At 49.3% G+C, this 23,750-nt stretch overlaps 2 protein-coding genes across 5 annotated transcripts; one reads left to right on the top strand and one right to left on the bottom strand.

The window, feature by feature from the left end:
* Nucleotides 1-2,112: 2,112 nt before the first annotated feature.
* On the bottom strand, nt 2,113-8,021 carry LOC119103988 (uncharacterized). Its single transcript, XM_037227703.1, has 3 exons — nt 7,914-8,021; nt 5,404-5,558; nt 2,113-2,377 (listed from the first exon to the last, which is right to left on the bottom strand). Exons 1-3 carry the CDS (start codon nt 7,920-7,922, stop codon nt 2,143-2,145), a joined length of 399 nt encoding a protein of 132 aa, XP_037083598.1. The 5' UTR covers nt 7,923-8,021; the 3' UTR covers nt 2,113-2,142.
* Nucleotides 8,022-16,116: 8,095 nt separating this feature from the next.
* Nucleotides 16,117-23,304, top strand: LOC119105772 (ribokinase). Of its 4 annotated transcripts, none has more exons than XM_037229305.1 (8): nt 16,117-16,143; nt 17,767-17,867; nt 18,409-18,541; nt 18,876-19,002; nt 19,318-19,482; nt 20,017-20,108; nt 21,601-21,789; nt 22,483-23,304. In XM_037229305.1, the coding sequence occupies exons 2-8, from the start codon at nt 17,824-17,826 to the stop codon at nt 22,660-22,662; spliced, it is 930 nt and encodes a 309-aa protein (XP_037085200.1). In that variant the 5' UTR covers nt 16,117-16,143; nt 17,767-17,823; the 3' UTR covers nt 22,663-23,304. The 4 variants fall into 4 exon arrangements, with proteins under 4 accessions (XP_037085200.1, XP_037085182.1, XP_037085191.1 ...); XM_037229287.1 differs by lacking the exon at nt 16,117-16,143 and adding an exon at nt 16,228-16,275; XM_037229296.1 differs by lacking the exon at nt 16,117-16,143 and adding an exon at nt 16,232-16,321.
* Nucleotides 23,305-23,750: the final 446 nt, after the last annotated feature.

The following is a 23,750-nucleotide window of genomic DNA, read 5'->3' as shown; positions in this document are numbered from 1 at the left end:
CGACAGACAAACTCGCTGCTCCTGTGTTCCCCTCTCTCCGGGTCGTACAAGCCGGGTCGTCGTGGCTGACCTTGTCGGCCATCGTTGGCCCAGGCGAGAAGTGTCCTGCTTGGAGGTACCGGTAGTTCCGGAGCAACCAGAGGGGGTGGGGCAGACTCCGCGAGACGTCAAGCCGCCAGGCGTGACGCTGGATTGGACGGTTTTTGCGAGGCTGACTGATAATGATGGAAATATTCTGGTACTTATGGGATACTAGTTATTTAGGTGGATAAACCATTCCGACAACGGACTCGTCGCAGCCGTCGGGTTCATAGCAGTGCCATGTGTTTTTAGTTGTGGAGGGCGAGGACTGGCTTAGCTATCAGTAGTCTAGACCATTCACATGCTCCGAAGCTTGTCAGCTTGGCCTGTAATACCTTTGCGTGCGTTATGGCCCTAGGTTTATAAAGATTATATTGTTGTTTATTCCCTCAGCTGCTAGGATTTTTAGCTGACGGTGTGAACAAGCGCTAGGGTTTTATATTGGTGGGATATGTAAGTGTTCGAAGGTGGTGGTATAGCCAGCAGTTCGTCTCGGACGAGGCCAAATTTGGACAGAGGAAAATTTGAGCAAGGAGGGTACATTTGTAGCTGCAGCGACCTCGTTTGTTTATTAGGGGATATTGTTAGGCCCTGGGTCGTGCTGTTATGCTTTGGGGACCCTTTTAAATGTTTTCGAAGTCCCACAGACGTCTTAATTAGGTAAGAAGTAATAATGCCCCCGGCACTGGAGGCTCCACACCCCCAATAACGCCACGTTTGTTTGCCACTTGTGGTGTTAGACGACAACTACGACAAAATTTAAACGCAAATTCCAAACCCGAAAACACAAAAGTTAAGAACTCAAACAAAAGACTTCAAGCAAAATGTGTGCAGACATTTGGTTACCTGTCGTCACTCTAAGTTTTACGTGTACGCCCCTTAAGAAGCGCCTTATTTTCACACAGCGGCGTTTGATGTCCTCTAAATTAAAAATCGGCTAAGCAATCGAGTTGTATGCACTTTTACACCTTGCAGACCGTGCTGTTCTTGGTGATCCCTAAGATTGAGGGGACCCACTTGTTAGATGAAGTCCCGACATTTCTACATGTTCATCTCCTGTGCCACTAAGCCCTGGCGCTGCACATGAACGCTTGCGTCGCTTCAAAGCCGTTTAACGTAAGCTCCCTCGGCAAATTAGCGGACTTTGGTGGTAGCGGAGTAACACCAATGGTTCATTTGTGTCTGCCAAACAATAAAACAGCGAGATAAAAGGTAGGGCGGGTGACCCATCGAAATGTAGCAGCGGCATATGCGTGTTATATCGAGTTGGTTTAAAGAAAATTGGAGCTTGAAGCGTTTGATTCATTTATTTGCGTATTGAAATTACGTTTTTGCTCTCTTACGGTGATTTTAGGTTTTGAGTGATAATTTTCAGGGTTCTAGAATTTGCAATATCTGAATCTATTCAAACATTATTCATCGTGGCAATGAGAGACGTTTTTCAAAGACTAGCCAGAAACGGATGTGTTCATCCGCGTGGGCTTCACCTCTGTTTTAAACCAGGTAATGCCGTCTACCTGCTGGTGATTTTTCTACACGGATGAAACCTGGTTGGCGAGAGCAATTGGACTTTTGCCATCCTTGGGCAGGGGCACTGTTTCGCCAATGTAATTGGGCGGGGTGAAGCCATAGAAAATGACACATTCTACACTCAAAATATACAACGAATAGTTGTTCCCGGCTATAGCCCATTTTCACCTCAAATTTGGGGTGATGGAGCCCAAGCTCTGGAGTGGGCTGGAATCCCCCCCCCTCAACTGAATAGCATACTACACCGCTGCCCATACGATTATCATCGTATCATATTCCCTTCATATGCCCATCACATAGGATTGAGCACAGTGTCTGCGATGTCCCCCGCCAGCGCCAGAGGTTGCCCGCGGCGGCAGAACGGAGCGCCTGGAAGGTGAGCGGGTCAGGTGGTCGGCTGCTGGTCCCGGTCGCGGGTCGCTTGAGCAGCTCGGTGAGTCCTGTTCGATTTGCCAACCCCCTTACCGCTTCTCGTGATGGTGCGACACCTTCAACACTGTGCTCCGAATTGCCTGGTTTCCTTCAGCCCACTTATGGAAACCAACCATATGGATGGACTCCAGGATATCCGGCGAGTCCCACCACAGCGTAGTCTTGATAGCCACCGGAACCTGACGCGGGGTAACCGCCGAAGCCTGGATGTACGTAGCCCAGCCCTGGGAACCCTTCGTTGTATCCTCCGGGCACTCCTGTGTATTTTACGTAGTCGAAGCGTTCTGCGTAGCCTCCTCCCCTCGGGATGCCGCGAAGCACGCCGCTGGGCAGCCTGCAACAGACGGGGCGGGCTGCCAGTGGCTGGGAGTCGGTCACGCAGCCGCACCGCTGCGCGGCCGGTCGTGCCAACCGGGCGGGTGGCCCGCCTCGAATTGGCTGAAGAATGGTGCAGTGTTCTTCCGGATATCCTGTGCGTACTGTCTGTGCCAAAAGGGCTGCAGTGGGGCTCTCTGTGACTAGGTCAGTCCGCGGGTGGCCGCATAAACGGAGGGGGGAACACACCGGACTGGACCGTCAGACTGTTTTCGCAGCGGAGAAGGGGAGATATGCGGGAAAGGCATGGGCCGTGCAATGCGCTGGGCGGTCGGGCTAGCGGCGCGTTCCGTACCCTCGGTAGCCAAGGGATTGAGGGCTTGACCATGACCGCGGGGAGGAGAAAGGGCCTTTTCAAAATTTCCTGCGTTTCCTTGGGCATTTACAGCTTCCCGGAATGGCTCCAACTGATTTTTCAAAGTAACAAGCTTTTTACACGAATTTAAGTGAGCGACTTTTTCCAGGACCGAGCTTGTTGGCCTCTGCTTTAAAGGCCAAAATAGAGGGCCAAGGGTTCCTGCAATTAGCTGAGCATACATGGAAATATATTATCTGTTAGAGGTATGAAAAGCTGAGATGCAGGTTTGTGATTGATCTGATATTTATCAGCTTAATAGGAGTTTTCTTTTCATAATATAATAATTATGCGGAGGTTTGGCTTTAACACGGGCCCAATAACAGATGATTTCATATGGTTGTTTTAGTTCGTAACGTTAGATGGCGAAAGAATAAGATCAACAGCTATTATGTTGAAAATCTGTTTCTCTTCGTTCCAGGTAAATAAAACTAGGTTACATCTTTATATGATCATTCTCTTCAAGCAAGAAACATGCTCGAGATTGAAAATTAAAAAATAATAAACGTGTTTGCAACGGGAAGGTGTCAGGTCTCATAGGCTCGTTGGACAGACCTCACCAAGACCCCAAATTTAATCGATGGATTAGGCAAACCGATCCTACCTGTTAACAGCCCTATGCAAGGATCACTGGCTTTTTGGTGTGACATTTCAAGCTGTTGTTCAAGGAAGGCTCAGCCTGTAAAATGCACGGTGGTAAAGACAAATCAGATCCCTTTGAATTAGCAGGTTGTGAGACACCGTTTTGAGAAATGCCCATAGGCGAGCGAATTGTGCAAATATATCATGAGCATGAGAGTGGGCTGAGCATGTAGTTTTTTTCGACACCAATTGCATCCCTCTTTTTATGGATTACCTTTACATGTATGTTGGTTATGAAGGGCGTTTGTCCTCAGCTTGCTTTTATGGTTAACGGGTACGGGAAAACTAGGGCATAGGAGCGGGGAGTAGCAAAGCACAACCGCCTCTGACCAGTCACAGATATCGTCAAATGTATCTTCCATGACAAAGGCGCCGTTTACCAGCACGTTATGCACCAGTTGACTTTTGTCACCAATATCTGGAAGTCACCATCCTGATTGTGAGTGAGATAGCATGCGACACGATAATGAGCAAGATGAACACCAGCCTGCGAGTATCTAGAAAAGCCTGTGACGCAGAACTGTCTTAAAAGACAAACGCATGCAGACCTCAAACAACTCGTATGAAACCAGCATCATCCATCAGATGCAACGACGTGACCCTCAAACCCGTGTTTCGGGTCATCAACGGGCGACGCACTGTTTCACATGGGCGCTTCGCTAGCAGGTAGCCTGTGTTCCATAACTAGTTAACGAAGCGGATGACACTACCAGAAGATTTCCCTTTGACAGCGCGTTCATTTTTTTAGATTCAGCCCGACGTATTGATTACATGGTTTTAGGACCAGCGCCCACGCGGTGTTCGTTGTATGAGCCCCGACTCAGTGATCTGGCCATGACATTGCGGACCCATGACAGGATTTTGCAGCGAAAGCTTAACGTGCTGCAGAAGTGAGCGCGGTCCATGCTGTACTAAGGCGTCACCTGCCGCCATGGCCGCAGATCATGCCAGCCAGTCCCAAATAGCGAGGGCTTAGCCCAGCTCGAACCAACCCCGCACGGGTGAGTGTGTAGGAAGGCAGGCACTCTAACGCACTGAACCACCGGAGCGAACCGTTCACAGCAGATGTGGCGGACGGCGAACAGTTCACAACAGATGTGGCGGACTGCGAACAATTCACAGCAGATTTGGTGGACTGCCTTCGCAAGCAGGCTAATGCCATGACGCACGACGACGCGCTAATCCATGGTGTAGCGTGCAGACAGCGACGCAATCTCGTGACCAAAGGCGCTGGCTTGCCAGCTTATTTGAGCGGCATCCCTGCTGCTGACGTATTTACCTGGCTCTGGGTGGCACGTGGCAACTCTGGATAGGGGTTTCGACTCGAGAATTCCGCTCGCGCAGACTTTTGCAGTGCTACCTGACGACTTTTGTAACATCGTAGTTCCTAATTGGCTCCACCTGACGGATAATTTTGCGCGATGAGACCCGAAAGTGATCGACTGGCTAAAAAGATTTGGTACCGAACCAGCATTTCGCCAACATGGGAAGGGGGAGGGACATTACCGCTACAGGACTCTACATGAAATGGGTCCTGGCATGGAACGATAGACGGCAAACTTAAGCTGCGTTATGTTCCTATCTCGTACCCCCAAGGTCTCGCGTGCGAGCAAATGACAGACAATCGTTTTGTATGCATTGGGGCATTTACCGTGTTTGTAATGTATCGGAGTCTTAAGCGGCCCTACGTTTCTTAGGAGTCTGCTCTGCTTTACGCTATCTCGCAACGCTCCGTCCTACTGCTGTCCCCACGTTGATCTCAAGCGAGGAGCCACGTCCCCTCTGTGTGTGCATGTGTGTGTGCGTGTTTGGTAACCGGTAGCGGACATCATGACTTGATAGCAGGGAGCATCGATGCGTCACCACAAGGCACGAAGACCTCTCGGACAGGACCCTGAAAGCGCCTCCCAATATAAGCGCGTCCCGCTGTGCCTGCCACATTTGAGAACCACTGCCACATCCCTACACCCTGCTGTGCGGCCACGTACGCTCCTCTTCTGATGGTGGCGGCCGTGTCGAGGTCGGCATCCGGGTCGGCGGCCTGTGCTGGCGCATCGGAGGCGACGACGGTTTCCGACGCGGCTCCGTCGGTCGGGGTGCAGGCGGCGAGGGCCGCGCCGGTCAGCAAGAGCAGCGGCACGAGCTGCGGAACAGCGGCGCACCGCGTCCGGTGAGGGTAGTCAGGGTCCACCGCGTCACGTCAGCTCAGCTGCCTGTGCGGTCGCCGTGATGAGGCTCGGGATCTGGGACGAGGCTTTAGCTTGACCTTGCAATGACTGTACACAGGTGGTGTGCCATGGCGTATATCACCGCGTCGCAACAGCTTCAGTGACTCTTAACCGAAAGCCGTTTGGAACCTGGACTCACTGCACCGTTCCAACTCAACGCTGCAGGGTCGGAACCATCGCTGCGGTTGGTAAGGCTTAGACATATTTAAACTTTAGACCGGTTGGCATTTTTCTCCGTACGAACTGACATGGAAGAGTACCGTACGCCAGTCGGACTGCCTTCCAGCCACGGCAAACTTGCTCGAGTGATCGGGTCACGCTCCTGGCTGAAATCCAGCGGACTGTGACCGCATACCAGCAGGATGGTACGAGTGGAATGACAAGGTACAGGCGTAAGGCTAAACTCCAATTTGGGTGACGCTATTGATGACACTTGTAAGGCTGGTGAGGTTGCCTGGCATCAAACCCACACAGCACAGGCAAATGATTAAATGGTGTCATTTCTGCATGTGCATGCTCATATGCTCATCGCATTTCAGTCACTTGTGAAATGGTTTCCGTGCAGATAAGAGTTTAGCGCGCGGTGATGTTTGCAGGGTACAGACCTATAAACTCCCATATGAGCACAGCTTGTTACATCTAAAACAGGGGACGAATGCAAAGGTAGCAAATAACAACGCGCTCAAGTGATGCACGTGCATCTACATACTGCGTCATACTGGACTGTTCTTTGTTCTTTTCTAAAATAATCAAGCGCGTGTAGACCCCGACAAGCGTTTGTATGCATATGCAGCTGCCAACTTTTGTTCAGCTCAATTTTTCTTGAGTCAGGACTGGCTCAAAGATTTTGGGATCCCATTCAAATCACGACTCGTAGCCGTTCCAACCGTCTTAACTGGACTTAGCTCAGACTCATTGCCTGCACTGAATCATTTGACTCATGACTCACGCAGCCTGAAAATCAAAGATCCGATTGAGTTGTTACTCGCAAATATATATATATATATATATATATATATATATATATATATATATATATATATATATGTATATGTACATTTATCATGATATGGAAAAGGGTACAAATAGAACCTAACAAATGCAGCGCAGCAAACAATACCTTTCCTGCGATCCGTTACTACCAGCTTCCTCAAGCCTCAGCTCTAGGTTAATATATTTCACCTGGCACCTACGGCCTAGACCCATCAGTGATATAGCATACAATGTAGACTAAACTGTACTTAACCTGACAGCTAGCAGTCTGCACCTGGCAAATGCCGTCAAAAAGCATTCATAGTTGGGTAATCACCTTTTCACTAGCTAGTGCTAGTCATGCCGTCGGAGATGGCGTATCAACAATTTAACATCGGATTGTAGTTCCAGCAAAACCGAAAAACTTATGAGTATATTTTTAGCGTAGCTACTTACGTGAACTTAATAAGTATCATGAATTGCGATTGCATTTCTCATAATCAAGCCAGCACAAGCCTACTTCACTTCACCCTGTCTTCCAGTCAGCAAGTAACTGAACTGAACCGGACTAAACTGGATTCTGAACAACTGAACTAGAGATAGGCTAACGTAGACACCGACTGTCTTTGCACTAGGATACCTTAAACTCATTTCATCAGGTCATTCGGTGACGGATTAGGAGTCAAACAAGATTTCCGTGCTGCGTAGAGAATAGGACGCTGTGCGCCACATTATCTGCATTCCAAGACTACTAAACTACTAAATTTTGTACGCCAAATTCTTACTTTTAAGTTGCGCGTTGCGTGGAAATAGGTATTGATAGAATCCATCGGGCCATGGCTTCTATCCACGTCCACATATCCCGGACCATATCTACGCCTGGGACGTGGCATTCCTCGACATGCAATCTGCATACGAGTCATACAGCCTCAGCAATAGCATGCTTGCAGCAGTTCAAACATTTTTCTGGTGAGCCTACTCAGTTCACGACTCACCCTAAAACGGTTGACTCTCGTTCCAATTCATAACTCAACTGGAGTCGAATACAAGTCTGCACAACTGCAGCCTTTTTGCAAAACAGCATACGTGACATGCATTCAGAATGGGTATCAGACTTTATTTTTCTATCTGCTGAAAAGCGCGCAAAGCCTGGCAAACCCTAAATATTGTACTTGCCTTGTTCAATCAGTGACTTAAAGCTAATTCGTTCTCTCAGTTTACTCAATGCTAACTCTTTCACTCGCTGTACTCAATGTGTACTCTTTCACTCAGTGTACTCTTTCATTCAGTGTACTCACGTGCTGCATGTTGTTGTTGGTGGGATGGTGATGCGACTAAATGGTGGTGCAGCCTACAGTCCCTTTTATGCAGTACCACTGAAAACGCGTCATCTGCACGGTTTTAGAATGTACTGGGTACTGTGGTCTTAAGCCCTGTGTTTGCAGAGCCAAGGCAACGTCTGCATTGGGTCTGGAATGAAAAACCGCAGCACTTGGAGTCTTTTCATAGAGATTAAATGATTTGTGGACGAGCCAGTCGTTAATCGTCGCTCTGAGAAATCTGTGCAGAACGTGCACAAAAGCAACTGTGTTTTCCAACAGATAACACCGTATAAATAGCATTATTCCTCGAAGCATAACCAGGAGAATGGTTATATAGATGTATGGTATGTCGGCTACATCCCTTTATCGAGACGAATATCAGCCATACTTCATGTATGACTGATTTTGTTGCGGAGCTAATAGAGAATTGATCGTGCATTTGTGTTTGCAAACACGCAATTTAAGATAAATTATATTTCGACAGCCCGCCGTCATTCGTATCTATGTGAGAAATATCCGCAAAAAAGCCCTGTGGGCTTTTCAAGCCCGCATGTGGGCCTGCGAGCTCAAAAGTGGCAGCTCTGCTATGCATTCACTCCGTTAACCATTTGCTACGATTGCCCGTTGCTGCAGACGCTCAGTGTATTGCGAAGGCTTTAGACGCAAATTTGTTGACCAAGTGAACTGTTAGGTGTGATTATAACGCCTTTACGCATTTCGTTATCATACGGGATTATCACGACACGCCACGGTCAATGTTTCAGATTGCCAGAAAAACAGCAAAAAGGCCTAAGATTAAGCAGCTTTTTGTTTATCCCAGGAAGTGAAAAATGTTCATGCTTTCTGATGGCTATTTTTCCAGATTTATTTCACTTAGAGGATACTGAAAAAATTCACAAGCGGTGGGAAAGTTACCTATTTACAGAATATGATCGGCGACGGAAATGGGCGCTTTAGCGAGCTATTTGGGGATAGAATTGCGAAAATGAATTCTAAGAATAATTACAACAGAACATTCGTTAGACGAAACCCAACACTTAGTATTGGTCTGTACTGGCTAACGCCTGCAGCGTGAGCTTGTGAAGAGCACACGTCGAAGCTCTGACGTTTTGCTGTATGAGCAAGGTCAGCCACAACATCCTTCCAAACATAGTAGATTAAATTAGGATAGTTTTCGGTAAGTGACGGAAATACACAAGCTATGCTATATCGGTGCTGACGTCATGGATTAGTGGTGACGCGGTGTTTTATAATCTCCTCGGATCAGTGCTTTCACAAAGCTCGGCCAAGATCCGCCTCACACAATAAACAGCATAAAACACCAAACAAATGGCTCATTACTAGTCGTAAGAATCATGACGCCTCATTTTCTTGCGACGAACGTATGCAGTCTGCCAAGCGGCGTTTTAGATCGTCGCGCCATTTGAGACAGATGGCTCCGAATGCTCGTTGGGGTCCCCATCGTGCATCCGTTGATGTTTATATTTCTTAATGTCACCCCAATGCATCAATTCTTAATTATCCACATTAGTTGCATCGAAAGCGGTTTCTCAATATGTCAGCTGTAAGGAATCAAAAACACCACAATAATTTGTTGGCTGTGTCACGCACATTGCCCAGTTTTGCGGGATACGATATTGTACTGGCTCCCTCGTCTTGTCCGCTAGGAGTATACTTATCAGACAGTACCCGCCAGTGGGCGGAGGGGGGTCCGTCAGACAGTACCCGCCAGTGGGGGGGGGGGAGGGCGTCAGACAGTACCCGCCAGTGGGCGGAGGGGGGGGGGTCGTCAGACAGTACCCGCCAGTGGGCGGAGGAGGGGGGGGGGGATCCGTCAGACAGTACCCGCCAGTGGGCGGAGGGGGGGGGGGGTCGTCAGACAGCACACGCCAGTGGGCGGAGGGGGGGGGGGTCGTCAGACAGTACACGCCAGTGGGCGGGGGGGGGGTCCCTCAGGCAGTACCCGCCAGTGGGCGGAGGAAGGGGGGGGGTCCGTCAGACAGTACCCGCCAGTGGGCGGAGGGGGGGGGGGTCCCTCAGAGAGTACCCGCCAGTGCTGAGGTGTCCGCCACAATGCGTTCGCCTGTGAGCAAAACTGCCTGAGTTTGCCAACCGCAAGTCGCCAGTGTGGGCGTCGAATCCTCCTGAAGGCGGCCTTTTGGTATCCCTGCACGTGAAGTACTGGTCAAGAAGCTTTAGATCCCGGCGATAGCTGTTTACAGACGAGAAAATTCAGGGTGACCGTGCTGAACAGAACTGGGTACCGTCTTCAGGTCACTCCCGCAGGCTTGGTTATGACAGTTGCCGGTTGGACCTAAAACAGAGGCTTTAATCTACCTTAAAGGGCGGTGTTGATGCAGTAACATCAGTCATCAATGAGCTTGTTATTGCATAGGGTACTGACTCCAATGTCGATCTCAAAATGCCGGTCCCGTGAGGTCCTCGGCCAATTCTCTTGAGTTTTGATAGCGCATTACTCTTACCCTGCAATGCACGCAAATGAGCACTTACGCATACACAGAAACACATGCGCACAAGGCATACATGGCATAGCATAACATCGAACGCAGCATATTCGCCCCATAGCTCAGTTGTTGACGCCTGCCTCCCGATTTGCCCACATGCGGTGGTGCGCGTTCGAATCGCTCTACGTGCTCGCCACTTGCCCCTGACTGGGATGACCTGCGGCCGGTAGCAGCGGCTGTGCTGAAAATCAGCTGATGTAAAAGGGTAGAAGGCGGATTGTGCCGAGCATTGAGATATGCTATGTTTTTTATGTATATTTCTGGTGTTGTCATGGACCTTAACGATCGGGTGGCAAGACCATGTTTCACACAACAAGCGCTGGTTAGCTGAGCGCCAATCCCAGTGATCCATCCTATCAAAAGATTTGAACTAAATACCAAAACACCTGTGGCCATATGCAACACCGGGTAAGATATCCCGGGTGTGGGAAAAGGGTGAAGGCAATGTTCAGCATCCGGTTATGACCACTATCGCGCGAGATTACCATAATACTGCACAGTTGAGTGCGCTTTGACCTGCGTCCACAACTTGGGAGCAATAGGAGTCAGACATTGCAAGCCATTCAGTCATGACAGGTGCGCTACGCATGTACAGATCGAGACCCTCCGAGCAGTTCCAGATCGTGGTAGTCTTGAGCCCACACCAAACAGGGTCCCACTTCGGATCCCCTCCCCCACCCCTTCCTCTCGCCCATCATGGCTTTTTCCACGAGATTTGCACCAACAGCCATCGGCTTAACACGCGGCAGGCTGCAGGCAATGCACGCGAGATCTCCGGCCGAGAGGCAGGCTGCCGACGCGGCGCGAGCGGGCCCTCCCGACGTCCGACACCGCCCGCCAGAACCGGCCCGTGGCGCCGCATCGCCGCCGCCGGCGGCAACCGGGATGAGCGCTCGCCGCGACCGTCGGGCAGATTCCGGGAGCTATTGAGCTCAAGGGCGGCCTTGCTCGCCGGACTGGTGATCCTGAAGCCGTGGCAGCTAGAGCTTTCCATAGAACGGGTTTTCCGACGGAAGGCGCGGGGAGGAATCGATCGTTTTGAGCCGGCGACAAGGACGGATCTGCACTGGCGACAATCCTGCGTCAGCAAGGGCTTCCGCCTTCAGATGATTTGCGACTCATTGTTGCGACAGCACAGCAGTGACGTTGTTCACTTGAGTTTCGGTAGGAAGAGATCTGGCAGTATACCTGTCCACAACTGTACGATCTTGCTCATAGCCAGCAAAGCGCAATTTTATCAAAATATGCGTGTTTACAAACATGTTTTACATTATCTGCACAACATTTCGGCCCAAAAAAAAACGCTGACAAAAGGCGTGTGGTTAAAAAATAGGCGTTTAAAGTTTTTTCCAAAACTTTTAAAAAGTTATCTATTGTCGTCGTTTGTAAAAATGGTTTTAGCTCCGGGTTACGGTTCGTCGGACTGAGTCTGTCTCTATTTCCCGGCAGCGCAAAATGTCGGGGTCAATCCGGATTCCAACGAAAAAAAGGGACAATTCTGGAATTAATTCCGATGGAGATGCTTACAGCGACAAGTCTGCCTCGTGACCGCTTGAACGCCTCGCCGGCCCTTGGGAGAGTTAGTTGGGAGTCCGGTGCCATAAAGTTATAGAAAGCGACACTTCTGAGATATCTGTCATTCGCTGAAACCAGCTGTCTTACGATCCCTCCATCACCGTAAGGCTCTTTGGATTTTGCGGGGATGCTTGATACTGACTGATGACCTCATACCAAAATTCGCCGTAGATGACCTTATGTCACATTATAACTTATTCTAGGTTCCGGGTCCCAAAAGCAAGCAAAGGGACGCCTCTACCTTTAGGAGTGGAGCTTTGCGTGTTGTATTGAGGATTGAGGCATTGAACCTTACCCGTCCTATCTTTCAACCAGACTTCTTCGCGGATTTCGTCCACTTTATTCTGTGGCCATAATGTGGAATCCCTATAAGAAAATATAAATAGAAATACTTCATAATTAAAAGAAAAATATTTTCAGCTCCTGGTTTCTCGGTATTATGAGCTCCAGGTTCTTAGGTACCAGGAGAAATTACTTAAAAGGCCTTGCAGTGCTAAATAACGATTATATCAATAGTACCCAATACTTCGAGCTGTACGCATCCTCAAGAGCTTATCTCTTCAAGATGGGCATAGGACGGCACGTGAGTGTTAGCATCTGAATATATTTCGTCACAGACGACCCGTGGCCCCTGAAAATGTGATGCAAGGATTTCTCGTTTTGTTTTGGTTCAAGGTTGGGTTATTTGCTGACGAAAAGCTAGCCACTAGTTGGACACAGCACCTACCTGTCATCATGGATACTGCACGTGGCCACGAATGGTGCGGCTTCCATGCTACCGAAGGGCAGTGATTTTGAGTAGCTGTTAACTCCTTCCGGAAGCACTAGTGGGGTTAAAGAAGATACGTCGTTGGATCGTGTGACGGCAATGCTCCTGGGCTATCGAGATTTGATAGGTTTGTTCTTTATTGTAATCGATCAAGGCCTTGCAGGTGGGGGTGGATTTAGACGGGCGAGCAGCATGGGAGCTACACCATCTACCACCTCCGGCCACTCATGAGGTTTTGGCACCACTTTGAGGCACAAAAAAATGTTGTGGTGAAGGATATCATAACCTTAATCTCGGATCCACAAGACAACAAATTTCAAGAACGCTGCAAGGGGTCACCAATCTTCATTTTTGAGCTGTGCCAAATTATAGAAGCACAAAAATATGCGTCCTGTGTCCATTTCGCAAACTCCTGGATCGGCCTACTTGGCAAAGGGGCGCTAAAACCACCATCATTTCGGGCACCATAACCTTCATTTTCAAGTGGTTTTCAACTCCATATGGTACCAGTAAAGGCTCCTAGTCTTAATTTTCGAGCGCACCATACTTTCGGGGCACGACAACTCTGTGCCTCTCACCCCAAATGAAATCCTTGATTGGTCCCTTGGGCCTCTGGGACAGAGGGGGCCTCGATGTCAGTCAGGTGACCAAGGCCACGAATAGCGAACATTCGGTTCCTCACTGTTTCGGACCCTGGGGCCCCTCTCTCAAGTGGGGGCAAGGCCTTCTGTATCTTCTGGTACCGCCTGAACCCCCTTTCAGCCAAAGAAGAAAGGAGATACTTACATAAAGCAACGCAATTTCCTTAACAAAAAAGGGCAAATCCTGCGTTTTTGGGGTGCAACCCCATTCACACTCCGCACTGGGCAATGTGTACAGTAAGACTTACCACCATTGAATATATATATATATATATATATATATATATATATATATATATATGTATACGCATATTTGGAGCCAAATATCAGCAAATTACTGTATTTTGCTAGGATCCACCAGCATCCATCCATAAATTTTAAGATTCTCAGTGGCAACCATGAGCAAGTTTTTTTTCTAAACTGAGGGCACATCAGCATAAGGTATATTTATATATATATATATATATATATATATATATATATATATTGGAATATTTTGGCAGAATTCTTTCTTTGATACATGTTTGATTAAAAATAACTGCTGACTCAGCATTAACGAGCTTTTTGATGCATCGTTCTAGTTTCCGGGCCTTTGACTTTGCGTCATCGCTTAGATTAAATATGGTTCGCACAAAATTACTCATATATTCATCACTCCTTCCATTCTAGCGTTTCGAGATCTTATCTCATCTTCGGAGAAGACTAAATTGCACATGAAATAAGTTTTGAGTTTTAAAGGATGAAAAAATTGTGCACTACTGTTGGAAAACATCTTTTAGTACGGAGAACATAAATGAAGCACAACTAATTGAAGTAAGACGGATCGCTATTTTCATCTTCATACATATAAGAAACACTCATAATGGGAACATCACAAAGACACAATGGGAACACTATTGTCACAATCACATCGGAAGTGCTCACCGCCCACCACCTAGTAGCTCAAGAGTTCTGCAAGAATTTGTCTGTCTGTTTAAGGCCGGAGAGAGTTCGTTAATGAATATGCTTTCCCAAATTCTTCTTCTGTGTCAGTGTCAGTGTCAGTGTCAGTGACAGTGTCCTCGACGCTACAAAATTAGCGTCATAAGGTCCTTTCTTCGACGAGCATTTAAGCACTGCTCTGATTGGACAGGACTACATTCAGAATTGACACGAATCAAACAGATCCTGGTGAACAACGGTTTTTCAAATTCTGACATTGAAAACGAGACACAACGACATATGACAAGACACTTTGACAGCAAACCAAGGCAAGACATCCAACCGACCGTCAAACTGTACTATCAAAATCAAATGACATCCGCTCACAAACAGGATGAAAGAGCTTTACGGGAAATTATCTCTCAACATGTTAAAGGCAAAAACGACCACAAAATAGACATTGTCATTTACTATTGTAATAAGAAGATATCGAACTTTCTTATGAGAAACAGCCCAGACAAACACGACAAACTGAAATGCACCAATGTAGTGTATCAATTCCAATGCAACATCGAAGGCTGCAAACTTCGTCCCACACACTACATTGGTGTGACCACAACGACACTCTCACGACGCCTGACAATGCACTTACGTGACGGGGCACCCCTGGACCACATGCGACAGGAACACGACATGGCATTGACACGACAACAACTGACAGACAGCACGGACATTTTACGGACGTGCAGTGACAGAAGACGCCTTCAAATTTGGGAAAGCATATTCATTAACGAACTCTCTCCGGCCTTAAACAGACAGACAAATTCTTGCAGAACTCTTGAGCTACTAGGTGGTGGGCGGTGAGCACTTCCGATGTGATTGTGACAATAGTGTTCCCATTGTGTCTTTGTGATGTTCCCATTATGAGTGTTTCTTACATGTATGAAGATGAAAATAGCGATCCGTCTTACTTCAATTAGTTGTGCTTCATTTATGTTCTCCGTACTAAAAGATGTTTTCCAACAGTAGTGCACAATTTTTTCATCCTTTAAAACTCAAAACTTATTTCATGTGCAATTTAGTCTTCTCCGAAGATGAGATAGGATCTCGAAACGTTAGAATGGAAGGAGTGATGAATATATGAGTAATTTTGTGCGAACCATATTTAATCTAAGCGATGACGCAAAGTCAAAGGCCCGGAAACTAGAACGATGCATCAAAAAGCTCGTTAATGCTGAGTCAGCAGTTATTTTTAATCAAACATATATATATATATATATATATATATATATATATATATATATATATATCTCTCTCTCTCTCTCTCTCTCTCTCTCTCTCTCTCTCTCTCTCTCTCTCTCTCTCTCTCTCTCTCTATCTCTCTCTCTCTCTTCCTCTTTCTCCTCTTGCAGATCAATTGGTTAGCATTTTAAGCAACATATGGCACCTCTAAAGGCAATTGGAAAGGAAGGAAGAAGAACACACGCTTACGGTGCCAGGGAAAACAAGTCATTGATTAGAAATAAAAAGTAATGTTTTTGTAAAAATCTTGTAATCAGCTGCTTTGATGTAAAATGTTTTAACTTGAGTGCTCAAATTGTGATATTCGTTTTGTAAATTTCATTTAGAAGACATTTCCTGTACCTTTCGCTCCTGCATATTGGGAGTGATGCAATTTAGTGGTCAAGTTTTTCGGGTAAACGAAATACGTTAAGTAAAATTCTCTACCAGGCCTTGCTGGAGTTCTCACCAGGCTCTTCTTTCGTGGTGTGGTGGTGAGGCCAAAAATTGGGGTTGCGTAAAAACTTTGTATTTGGCACACATCTCTCGGTTATGATACATTTTGTAAACAAACCAAACTTGATGGGTACAAGCGGCTGGAGTCCCTGGGGTTCTTGGGATTAAAGGTACCTGGCATCCTTGCTCTGTGCATACATAGACATTCAGTTGTAGGTGAGGCAGTACATAGCCATAGGTGTCCAGGTCCTGTGTAGCCTTGTTTATGCTTGGTGGTTTCAAGTCAATTCGGTTTTGGATGGCATCTGAAAACCTCAGAAAGGGGAATATGGGTCTGGCATGTGCGATTAGACAATGTCAGGCAGGAGTGAAAAATTCACATGAAGTATGGGGAAAAGGGGTGAAAAATTCCGCCCTCAAGGGTGTTGCTTTAACCCAAATTCGGCAATTCTTGGACACTGGTTGTGGGTGTCATCCCGTTACGCTGCTGTCAATCACTGTCCAGGTATATGTTGGTCAGTTGCAAGGCACCCGGCTGCCGTCGATTTTAGGTATGAGGGGGGGGGGGCGATGGGTTCGTCGCATGATGAGAGCCGGTGCTGATGTTTTTGTCCTTTTGTCAAAAAGGTATGGACAACTGTGTATGTCATGGAGAAGGTAGCACTATTTACCCAGTCAGGCATCATATATTTTCCCTGCAGGTAATTATATGTTAAGTATGTGGCAGTGGTAGGTGCATCAAACCGACACATTTCATACTCCAATATATTCAGTATATAATTTATTTGGTATATAATTATTCCAGTATATTTCATTAACACACAAGTAGCTCACATGAACTGTCATCACCCTTCAGTAGTAGCTTGAACAAGTGCATCAAACCCATGTAATACCATGAGGGATGTTGACATAAATTCCCTGGGTTGGTCAGCTCCTGTAGAATTGCAGTTGCTTGTTTCCATATGTTGGTGCTTCAGGTGTGTCCCTGGAAATAAAATAAAACTTTTAACTCTTTTTATGAAAGCCTGGGTTGTACACCCTCGTGGCTATCAACAAAGCGAAACTGTCTGCCTTGCTATGTTTACCCAGGTTCCAACCTCATGCATTTGCAATGGCGCTTTTACTTTCTAGGGTGGACTGCAGCAGTTGTGCGGAATAAAAATTGTCATTCTTTCTAGTCAAGAGCTGGGAGTTCAAAATTTCCTGGTATCGCATCAACCAAAAAATGGAGGTTTTCCCATGCTGGATATTTTGAAAAATGAGCTCACCTCAAGGGGGATAGCCACTGATGTAAAGTAAATTGTATGACTCATTATGTGATTCAAGTTTGGGATTGAAGTCACAGTATACCATGTAATAAGAGGTGTCTGTTAAATCCTACATCATACTGGTTCTGCTATGGCATTGTGGCATAGGAAATAAATGTGTTTTGTTGATAGACAGGAATTGCAGACATGAAGAATTGATTTTTTTTAAAGCAGTTTAAAACTATGATACAATCCAAATAAGAAAAAGCAAATCTAGAAAATTGCATTTCCTGGCCCAACCATGTAATTGGGCTGTGCCTTTATGTAATCTAGAATGATAATATTTCTACTTTTCCAACAATTATGATCTCTTTTAACCATGTTTGAACATCATGTGGGTGCCCAATTTCACAGACTGATCCTGCAGTCACAGCAAGCTCATATAGAAGTGCTCCATCATCTGCTCCAGTTATGGATATCATAGTGATTGGCTCATGCATGACTGATCAGATATGGTAAGATATGTGATTGGTTGTAGCTACAAGCATCAGTTCATGATTCAATTAAATGCATCAGTTCATGATGTATGCTGAAGCTTCCAAATGCATGAGTGATTCATGCAGTCTAGTCTGAGATATGTATATTGACTGGTGGAAAGCATCCTCAGATTCATCTTTTGGAACTAAGGAAGCTAAGACCAGACTGTGGCTAAAAAATGGCATTCAAAATGCTTGCTGAAAAATAATGTAATTGAGGATAGTAGTTTGTTTAAATATGTTTGGCTGTACAAACATGTTTAAATATTTGTGTTCATGTGCATTAAAATGGCTTAGACTTTCAGCATTCAGAAATTTTCAAATGTGCTAGTGTTTGCATGATGATGTATATGTTTGATATGCATATGACCATGTAATTCATATAAAAATTGATCCCTACCTCATGATGTACCACATGCCTTTAGGTTTGATCAAGTAGACAAAATGTTTTTACTTCTCAACAGTGGATCAAAGTTAGATGTATCATTGTTCCTCTTATCTAGTCTGATGTGTTTTTCAGCTACACTTCTCGCCTTCCAAAGCCTGGGGAGACTATCCATGGTACCAAGTTTTCTATGTCATTCGGCGGGAAGGGTGCCAACCAGTGCGTGATGGCAGCGAAACTGGGCGCTAAAACAGCCATGGTCGCAAAAGTAAGCCATTCAGTCTGTATGTTGTTTATGTCTAGGGGTTTGGACAGATTGTGTGTCAGCCAGTATTTCAATCATTTTCTGTAGTCTATTTTGTATGTGCAAGTCATTAGCCATCAAACTATTCAATGTCATTTTCGGGTGAAATTCACGGCAATCAATAGTAGCGTGATTTGAATGCATGCAGTCAACATTTAGCTGTCGATTTCGGTTCGCCCCCGCTGTTGAGCGGCGTTGTTTTGGGCTTGGCGCTGTGCGCGCCGCCCTCCCGTTTCCCCAGGATTCAGTGTCGTCTGACATGACCCCTCTCCTCTTCGCTGCATATCTGCGTCGTCAGCTGGGCGAGGACACATTCGGCCGACTGTACCTAGACAACCTGCTGCGCTGCGGGGTCGACGTCGGTCACACGACAACCAGTGGCGCGGCGGCGACGGGCGTGGCGCAGATCTGCGTCGACGAGGCCGGTATGACCCGCGACGGCGCAGCCTAGCGCGCCGCGGCCGCTGCCTGTGGTTGCCGCATCGGTGGAGATCGATGTGGAGATGCGCGGCTCTTGCTGGACTCCCCGGTGCGTCCTCCGAGCTAATGACATGATACGCCAGATTGGGACGGCAGGATTTGTGCCGTGTCGAGGAAGTGCAGACTATACAAGTCCTGTTGTTTCCCGCAATGTTTCCCCACCACCTGGGGTTTTCGTGAACGGGAGGGTTGGCCCAGGTCGAGCGCGACGCTCGCCGCGTCTGTGTGTCCGCCAACATCTCCGTCTCGACTCCGGGCAGGGATGAACTCGATCGTGATCGTAGCTGGGGCGAACCTGGAGCTGAGCGCGGCGGATGTGGCGCGTGCCGACGGCCTGCTCGGCTCGGCGCGCGTGCTGCTCTGCCAGCTGGAGGTGCCGCTGGAGACGACGCTGGCCGCGCTGCGCGCCGCCCGTCGACATGGAGGTCAGCCGACCGGACCTCGGCGCGAGTGGCCCGGAGGCAGGCTTATCCTGTGTCGCGGTAACCGGCTGATCTTGCGATGGTGCAAGTGGGCCAATCCAACATCATCCAGCGGGGTTCATGAAAAGGGGTTATCTGTTGCAGGGGTTTTGAACAGACGGACCGGCGTCAGGGAAGCCACCCCCACTAGTCGTGAGCGTGGTTCAAACATTGTCACCAGGCCGCTGGACGGCGTTGTCGTGCCCGCATGAGTAAAGAACGGGTATTCTTGTTGCGCGCACTGCGCTGGGGACTGCAAGCGTGGTGCATGCGCAAGCAATGGTTCCTATTCGACGAGTTTATATGTCGTGCTCTACATTTCACGGTAACGGCGATTCACCTGGCATAAGGAATGCAGTTGTTGGTGCTAAATGTTTTGTTCCTCTTTGTATGGTATTTGTGTTATTTTATTTTGTGTTTCCAAGCAAACTGTTTGACACCATCAGTTTCTACTGCTAGTCTATGCAGTTTTGCCTGACACCAGCGGTTTGCCTACAGTGACAACTGTAGTGAATGCGGCTCCTGCACAGCCGGTCAAGGACGGCGATCTGTTCGAATTGTCCGATATCTTCTGTGTCAACGAAACGGAGGTAAACAGATGTTATCTGTGGACGATAAGTGTTGCCACGTGCAGTTTGTAGCGCTGCTGAGTGTTCGCGTCGTTCACGTCACATGCTCACACACGTGTTTGCGACATGTTCACATGTTCACGTCACACTCGGTTCCCCTTAATACCCTCAGCTTCATTACAACAGCTAAGCTGGATAATTTTTCGAGTCATATGGTTTCGTGGGTTGAAGTTGGTGGAGAACGGAATAGGAAATGGTTGATTTGGCTTTACATCCGGTGTAAGGGTTGGGGTGCGTTCATCACGCATACCTATAAGTGTTTTTCTCCACCAGACGTGTAAAAATACGAATTTGAATCTCCCATGAAATGACCTTGCATCACACTTGCTTCTGCTGGTTGGCTAAAAACCAGTAATTTCTACATACACGTATCGTACTTCATCAATAAGCTTTCGTGTTCTTGACATACTCTCACCATAACATGTTCCTAGTTTGTGTAAGATATTTCGCTAATAAGTAATGACAACGAATTGCTTGTCCCCGTTGCCTCTCTGATTCTCAGGCCGCATTTCTCGGTGCGTTTCCATTTTCTTCCCGCTTGCTAGCTCCGATAAACCGCCGCGCGTGTGGACCCGGTCCACCTGTTTTTCCTCGCTCCTCCCTCTGGTAGGCAGCTGTTACGGCCCCTCTCGGTGGGATCTCGATCCCGTCGACCCGGTCTGTTGCCCCGTCCGTGGAGAGGTGCTGACCCGTCCGGGCGTCCCCGCTGTCTGCCGCTGACCTGCTCCGTTGTACCTCCACGAAGAGGTGCTGACCCGTCTGGGCGTCCCCCGCTATCTGCCGCTGACCTGCTCCGTTGTCTCCTCCTTGGAGAGGTGCTGACCCGTCCGGGCGTCCTCCGCTGTCTGCCGCTGACCTGCTCCGTTGTCCCTCTGTGGAGAGGTGCTCACCCGTCTGGGCGTCCCCCGCTGCCTGCCCGCTGACCTGCTCCGTTGTCCCCTCCGCTGTCTGCCGCTGACCTGCTCCGTTGTCTCTCTGTGGAGAGGTGCTCACCCGTCTGGGCGTCCCCCGCTGCCTGCCCGCTGACCTGCTCCGTTGTCCCCTCCGTGGAGAGGTGCTGACACGTTTGGGCGTCCCCCGCTACCTGCCCGCTGACCTGCTCCGTTGTCCCTCCGTGGAGAGGTGCTGACCCGTCTGGGCGTCCCCGCTGCCCGCCCGCTGACCTGCTCCGTTGTCCCTCCGTGGACAGGTGCTGACCCGTCCGGGTGTCCCCCGTTGCCTGCCGCTGACCTGCTCCGTTGTCTCTCCGTGAAGAGGTGCTGATCCGTCTGGGCGTCCCCTGCTGTCTGCCGCTGACCTGCTCCGTTGTCTCCCCGTGAAGAGGTGCTGACCCGTCTGGGCGTCCCCCACTGCCTGCCTGCTGACCTGCTCCGTTGTCCCTCCGTGGAGAGGTGCGGAGCCGTCCGGGCATCCCCCGCTGCCTGTCGCTGACCACACCTCTCTGCTCCGACAGGCGGAGATCATGACCGAGCTGCCGGTTCGCTCCGTGGCTGAGGCAGAGACAGCGGCGGCGGCGCTGCTGCGCCGCGGCTGTCGCGCCGTGATCGTTACGCTGGGTGCGCAGGGCGCCGTGTACGCCGCGCCCGGACAGGCGGCCATGCACGTGCCGGCTGAGAGGGCCGAGCGTGTGGTGGACACCACGGTACGGCCGGCGATGGGACAGCCGGGTGACGGGACAGGGGACTGACATGTCATACAAGCTGGCTCGACTTCCGAAAGCCGCTGCTATCTGTTTGTTTCGTAACATACGGTGCGGGTGTCGCACGCCTAGAGGCGTCCAGCGTGAGTGGGAGAGCGCCGCGGTGCGGTTCCGCTGTGATTGGATCGTGCAGGCTGGCGGTGCGGGTGTGATCGTGCAGGCTGGCGGCACGGGTGCTGTGCGAGCGTGCGCGCCGCTCGGGTCCGTTCGCAGCGCCACCTGCGCCAGCGGTCTGTCTGTCACGCCGGCGGTCCGTGTGCCACGCCGGCGATCTGTTTGCCACGCTGGCGGTCTGTGTGTCACGCCGGCGGTCTGTATGTCACGCCGGCGGTCTGTCTGCCGCGCCGGCGGGCCGGCGGTCTGTGTGTCGCGCCGGCGGTCTGTCTGCCGCGCCGGCGGTCTGTCTGCAACGCTGGCGGTCTGTCTGTCACGCCGGCGGTCTGTGTGTCACGCCGGCGGTCTGTCTGCCACGCTGGCGGTGTCTGCCACACTGGCGGTCTGTCTGTCTGTCACGCCGGCGGTCTGTGTGTCACGCTGGCGGTCTGTCTGTTCACGCCGGCGGTCTGTCTGTCTGCCACGCCGGCGGTCTGTCTGCCGCACTGGCGACCCGCCTGACGCCTCCCCTCCGCTCGGCAGGGCGCCGGGGACGCCTTCCTTGGCGCACTCGGCTACTTCTTGGCGTGCGTGCCGGCGCTGCCCGTCCGAGAGGCCATTGTCCGCGCGTGCCGCATCGCCACGGATAGCGTGGCCCGGCCTGGCACCCAGGACAGCTTCCCCAGCCGAGAGCAGCTGCCGGCCGAGCTGCTGCGCCCCTGAGCCAGCCGGGGGCACGCCGCACCGATCCGGAGGCGTGCTGCAGCGATCACTGCCTCAGACGCCGATGGCGCGCCGCGCTTGGGGATTTCTACTAGCAATGCGTAGTGATGGCGATCAACAGCGCCGCGATGTCCCCTTTACACTGTGATTTAGACAGCTTTTGCTGGTATCGACTTTTGGGAAAACTTTTGAATCATGCCATATCATTAAGTTAAGCAATTAATTGGGGAAGCATTTCACTTTATATAAGCATGTGACGTGGGGACTGTCATTGAAATGTGCAATGAGTGTTGGCGACTTGCAGTGCAATGCATTTAGCATTACATTGTCCATTACATTATTGTCATGGGATGACTAGTAGATGACTAGCACTGTTAGTATACAAAGAAGAATGTGAGGCAGGTGGTACTGTGCAGCAAGTTAACTAATGCACTACAGGCGTGTCTGCAACATTACGGGTCGTTTGAGCTCAGCTTGGTGTGCCTCCGTATCTATAACGGGATGAACAACGTCATTCTTCTTTGTTACCAGGTTTGTGTTACTGCTTTTACACAGTGACTGGTCAAGCCCACGTGGATCGGGGTAATCGCACGATACAGGTGCCGCATGTACCATCCTATATTTACCTTAATAAACGTGTTAGCCGTATCGCAGTGTCCTGCAGCGGCACCAGCTGTCGCCACAATGATGCGCCAGCCGGCCGGCCGCGTTCAGAAATATGCTGGCAGGGGCTCACATCAAGCAGATAGGTTCTGTCGGCCGCTCGCGATGTTCCGGCGCCAGTAGATAGCCCCTGGTAGTGCCAGCGCATGTGCATGACCGTACCCTCAGGGCGTGACCGTAAATGTTCTGCCGTAGTTGAGTTTGTGCGCCTGCAGACCGGTTTTACGATGTGTGCTACAGCAAAATTTCGCACAGACAAGAGTGCCAGGACATGACCTCTATTGCCAATACTTACGTGCGTTATATGTACTATACGTCATCTGTGATATGTGCTATGTGAAAAACTTCCACTTCAAAAGCATATGCCCTTAATTCCTTCTGTCCCAAAAACTTCTAGCCTTTTAAAACGCGGCATTGCTCCTAAT

Source organism: Pollicipes pollicipes, unplaced genomic scaffold (genome assembly GCF_011947565.3).
Source record: "Pollicipes pollicipes isolate AB1234 unplaced genomic scaffold, Ppol_2.1 Scaffold_2555;HRSCAF=2994_pilon_pilon_pilon, whole genome shotgun sequence".
In the NCBI taxonomy this organism is placed as follows: domain Eukaryota; kingdom Metazoa; phylum Arthropoda; class Thecostraca; order Pollicipedomorpha; family Pollicipedidae; genus Pollicipes; species Pollicipes pollicipes.
Note: the sequence above shows the minus strand (reverse complement) of the source record. Positions and strands in the feature narration are given on the sequence as shown.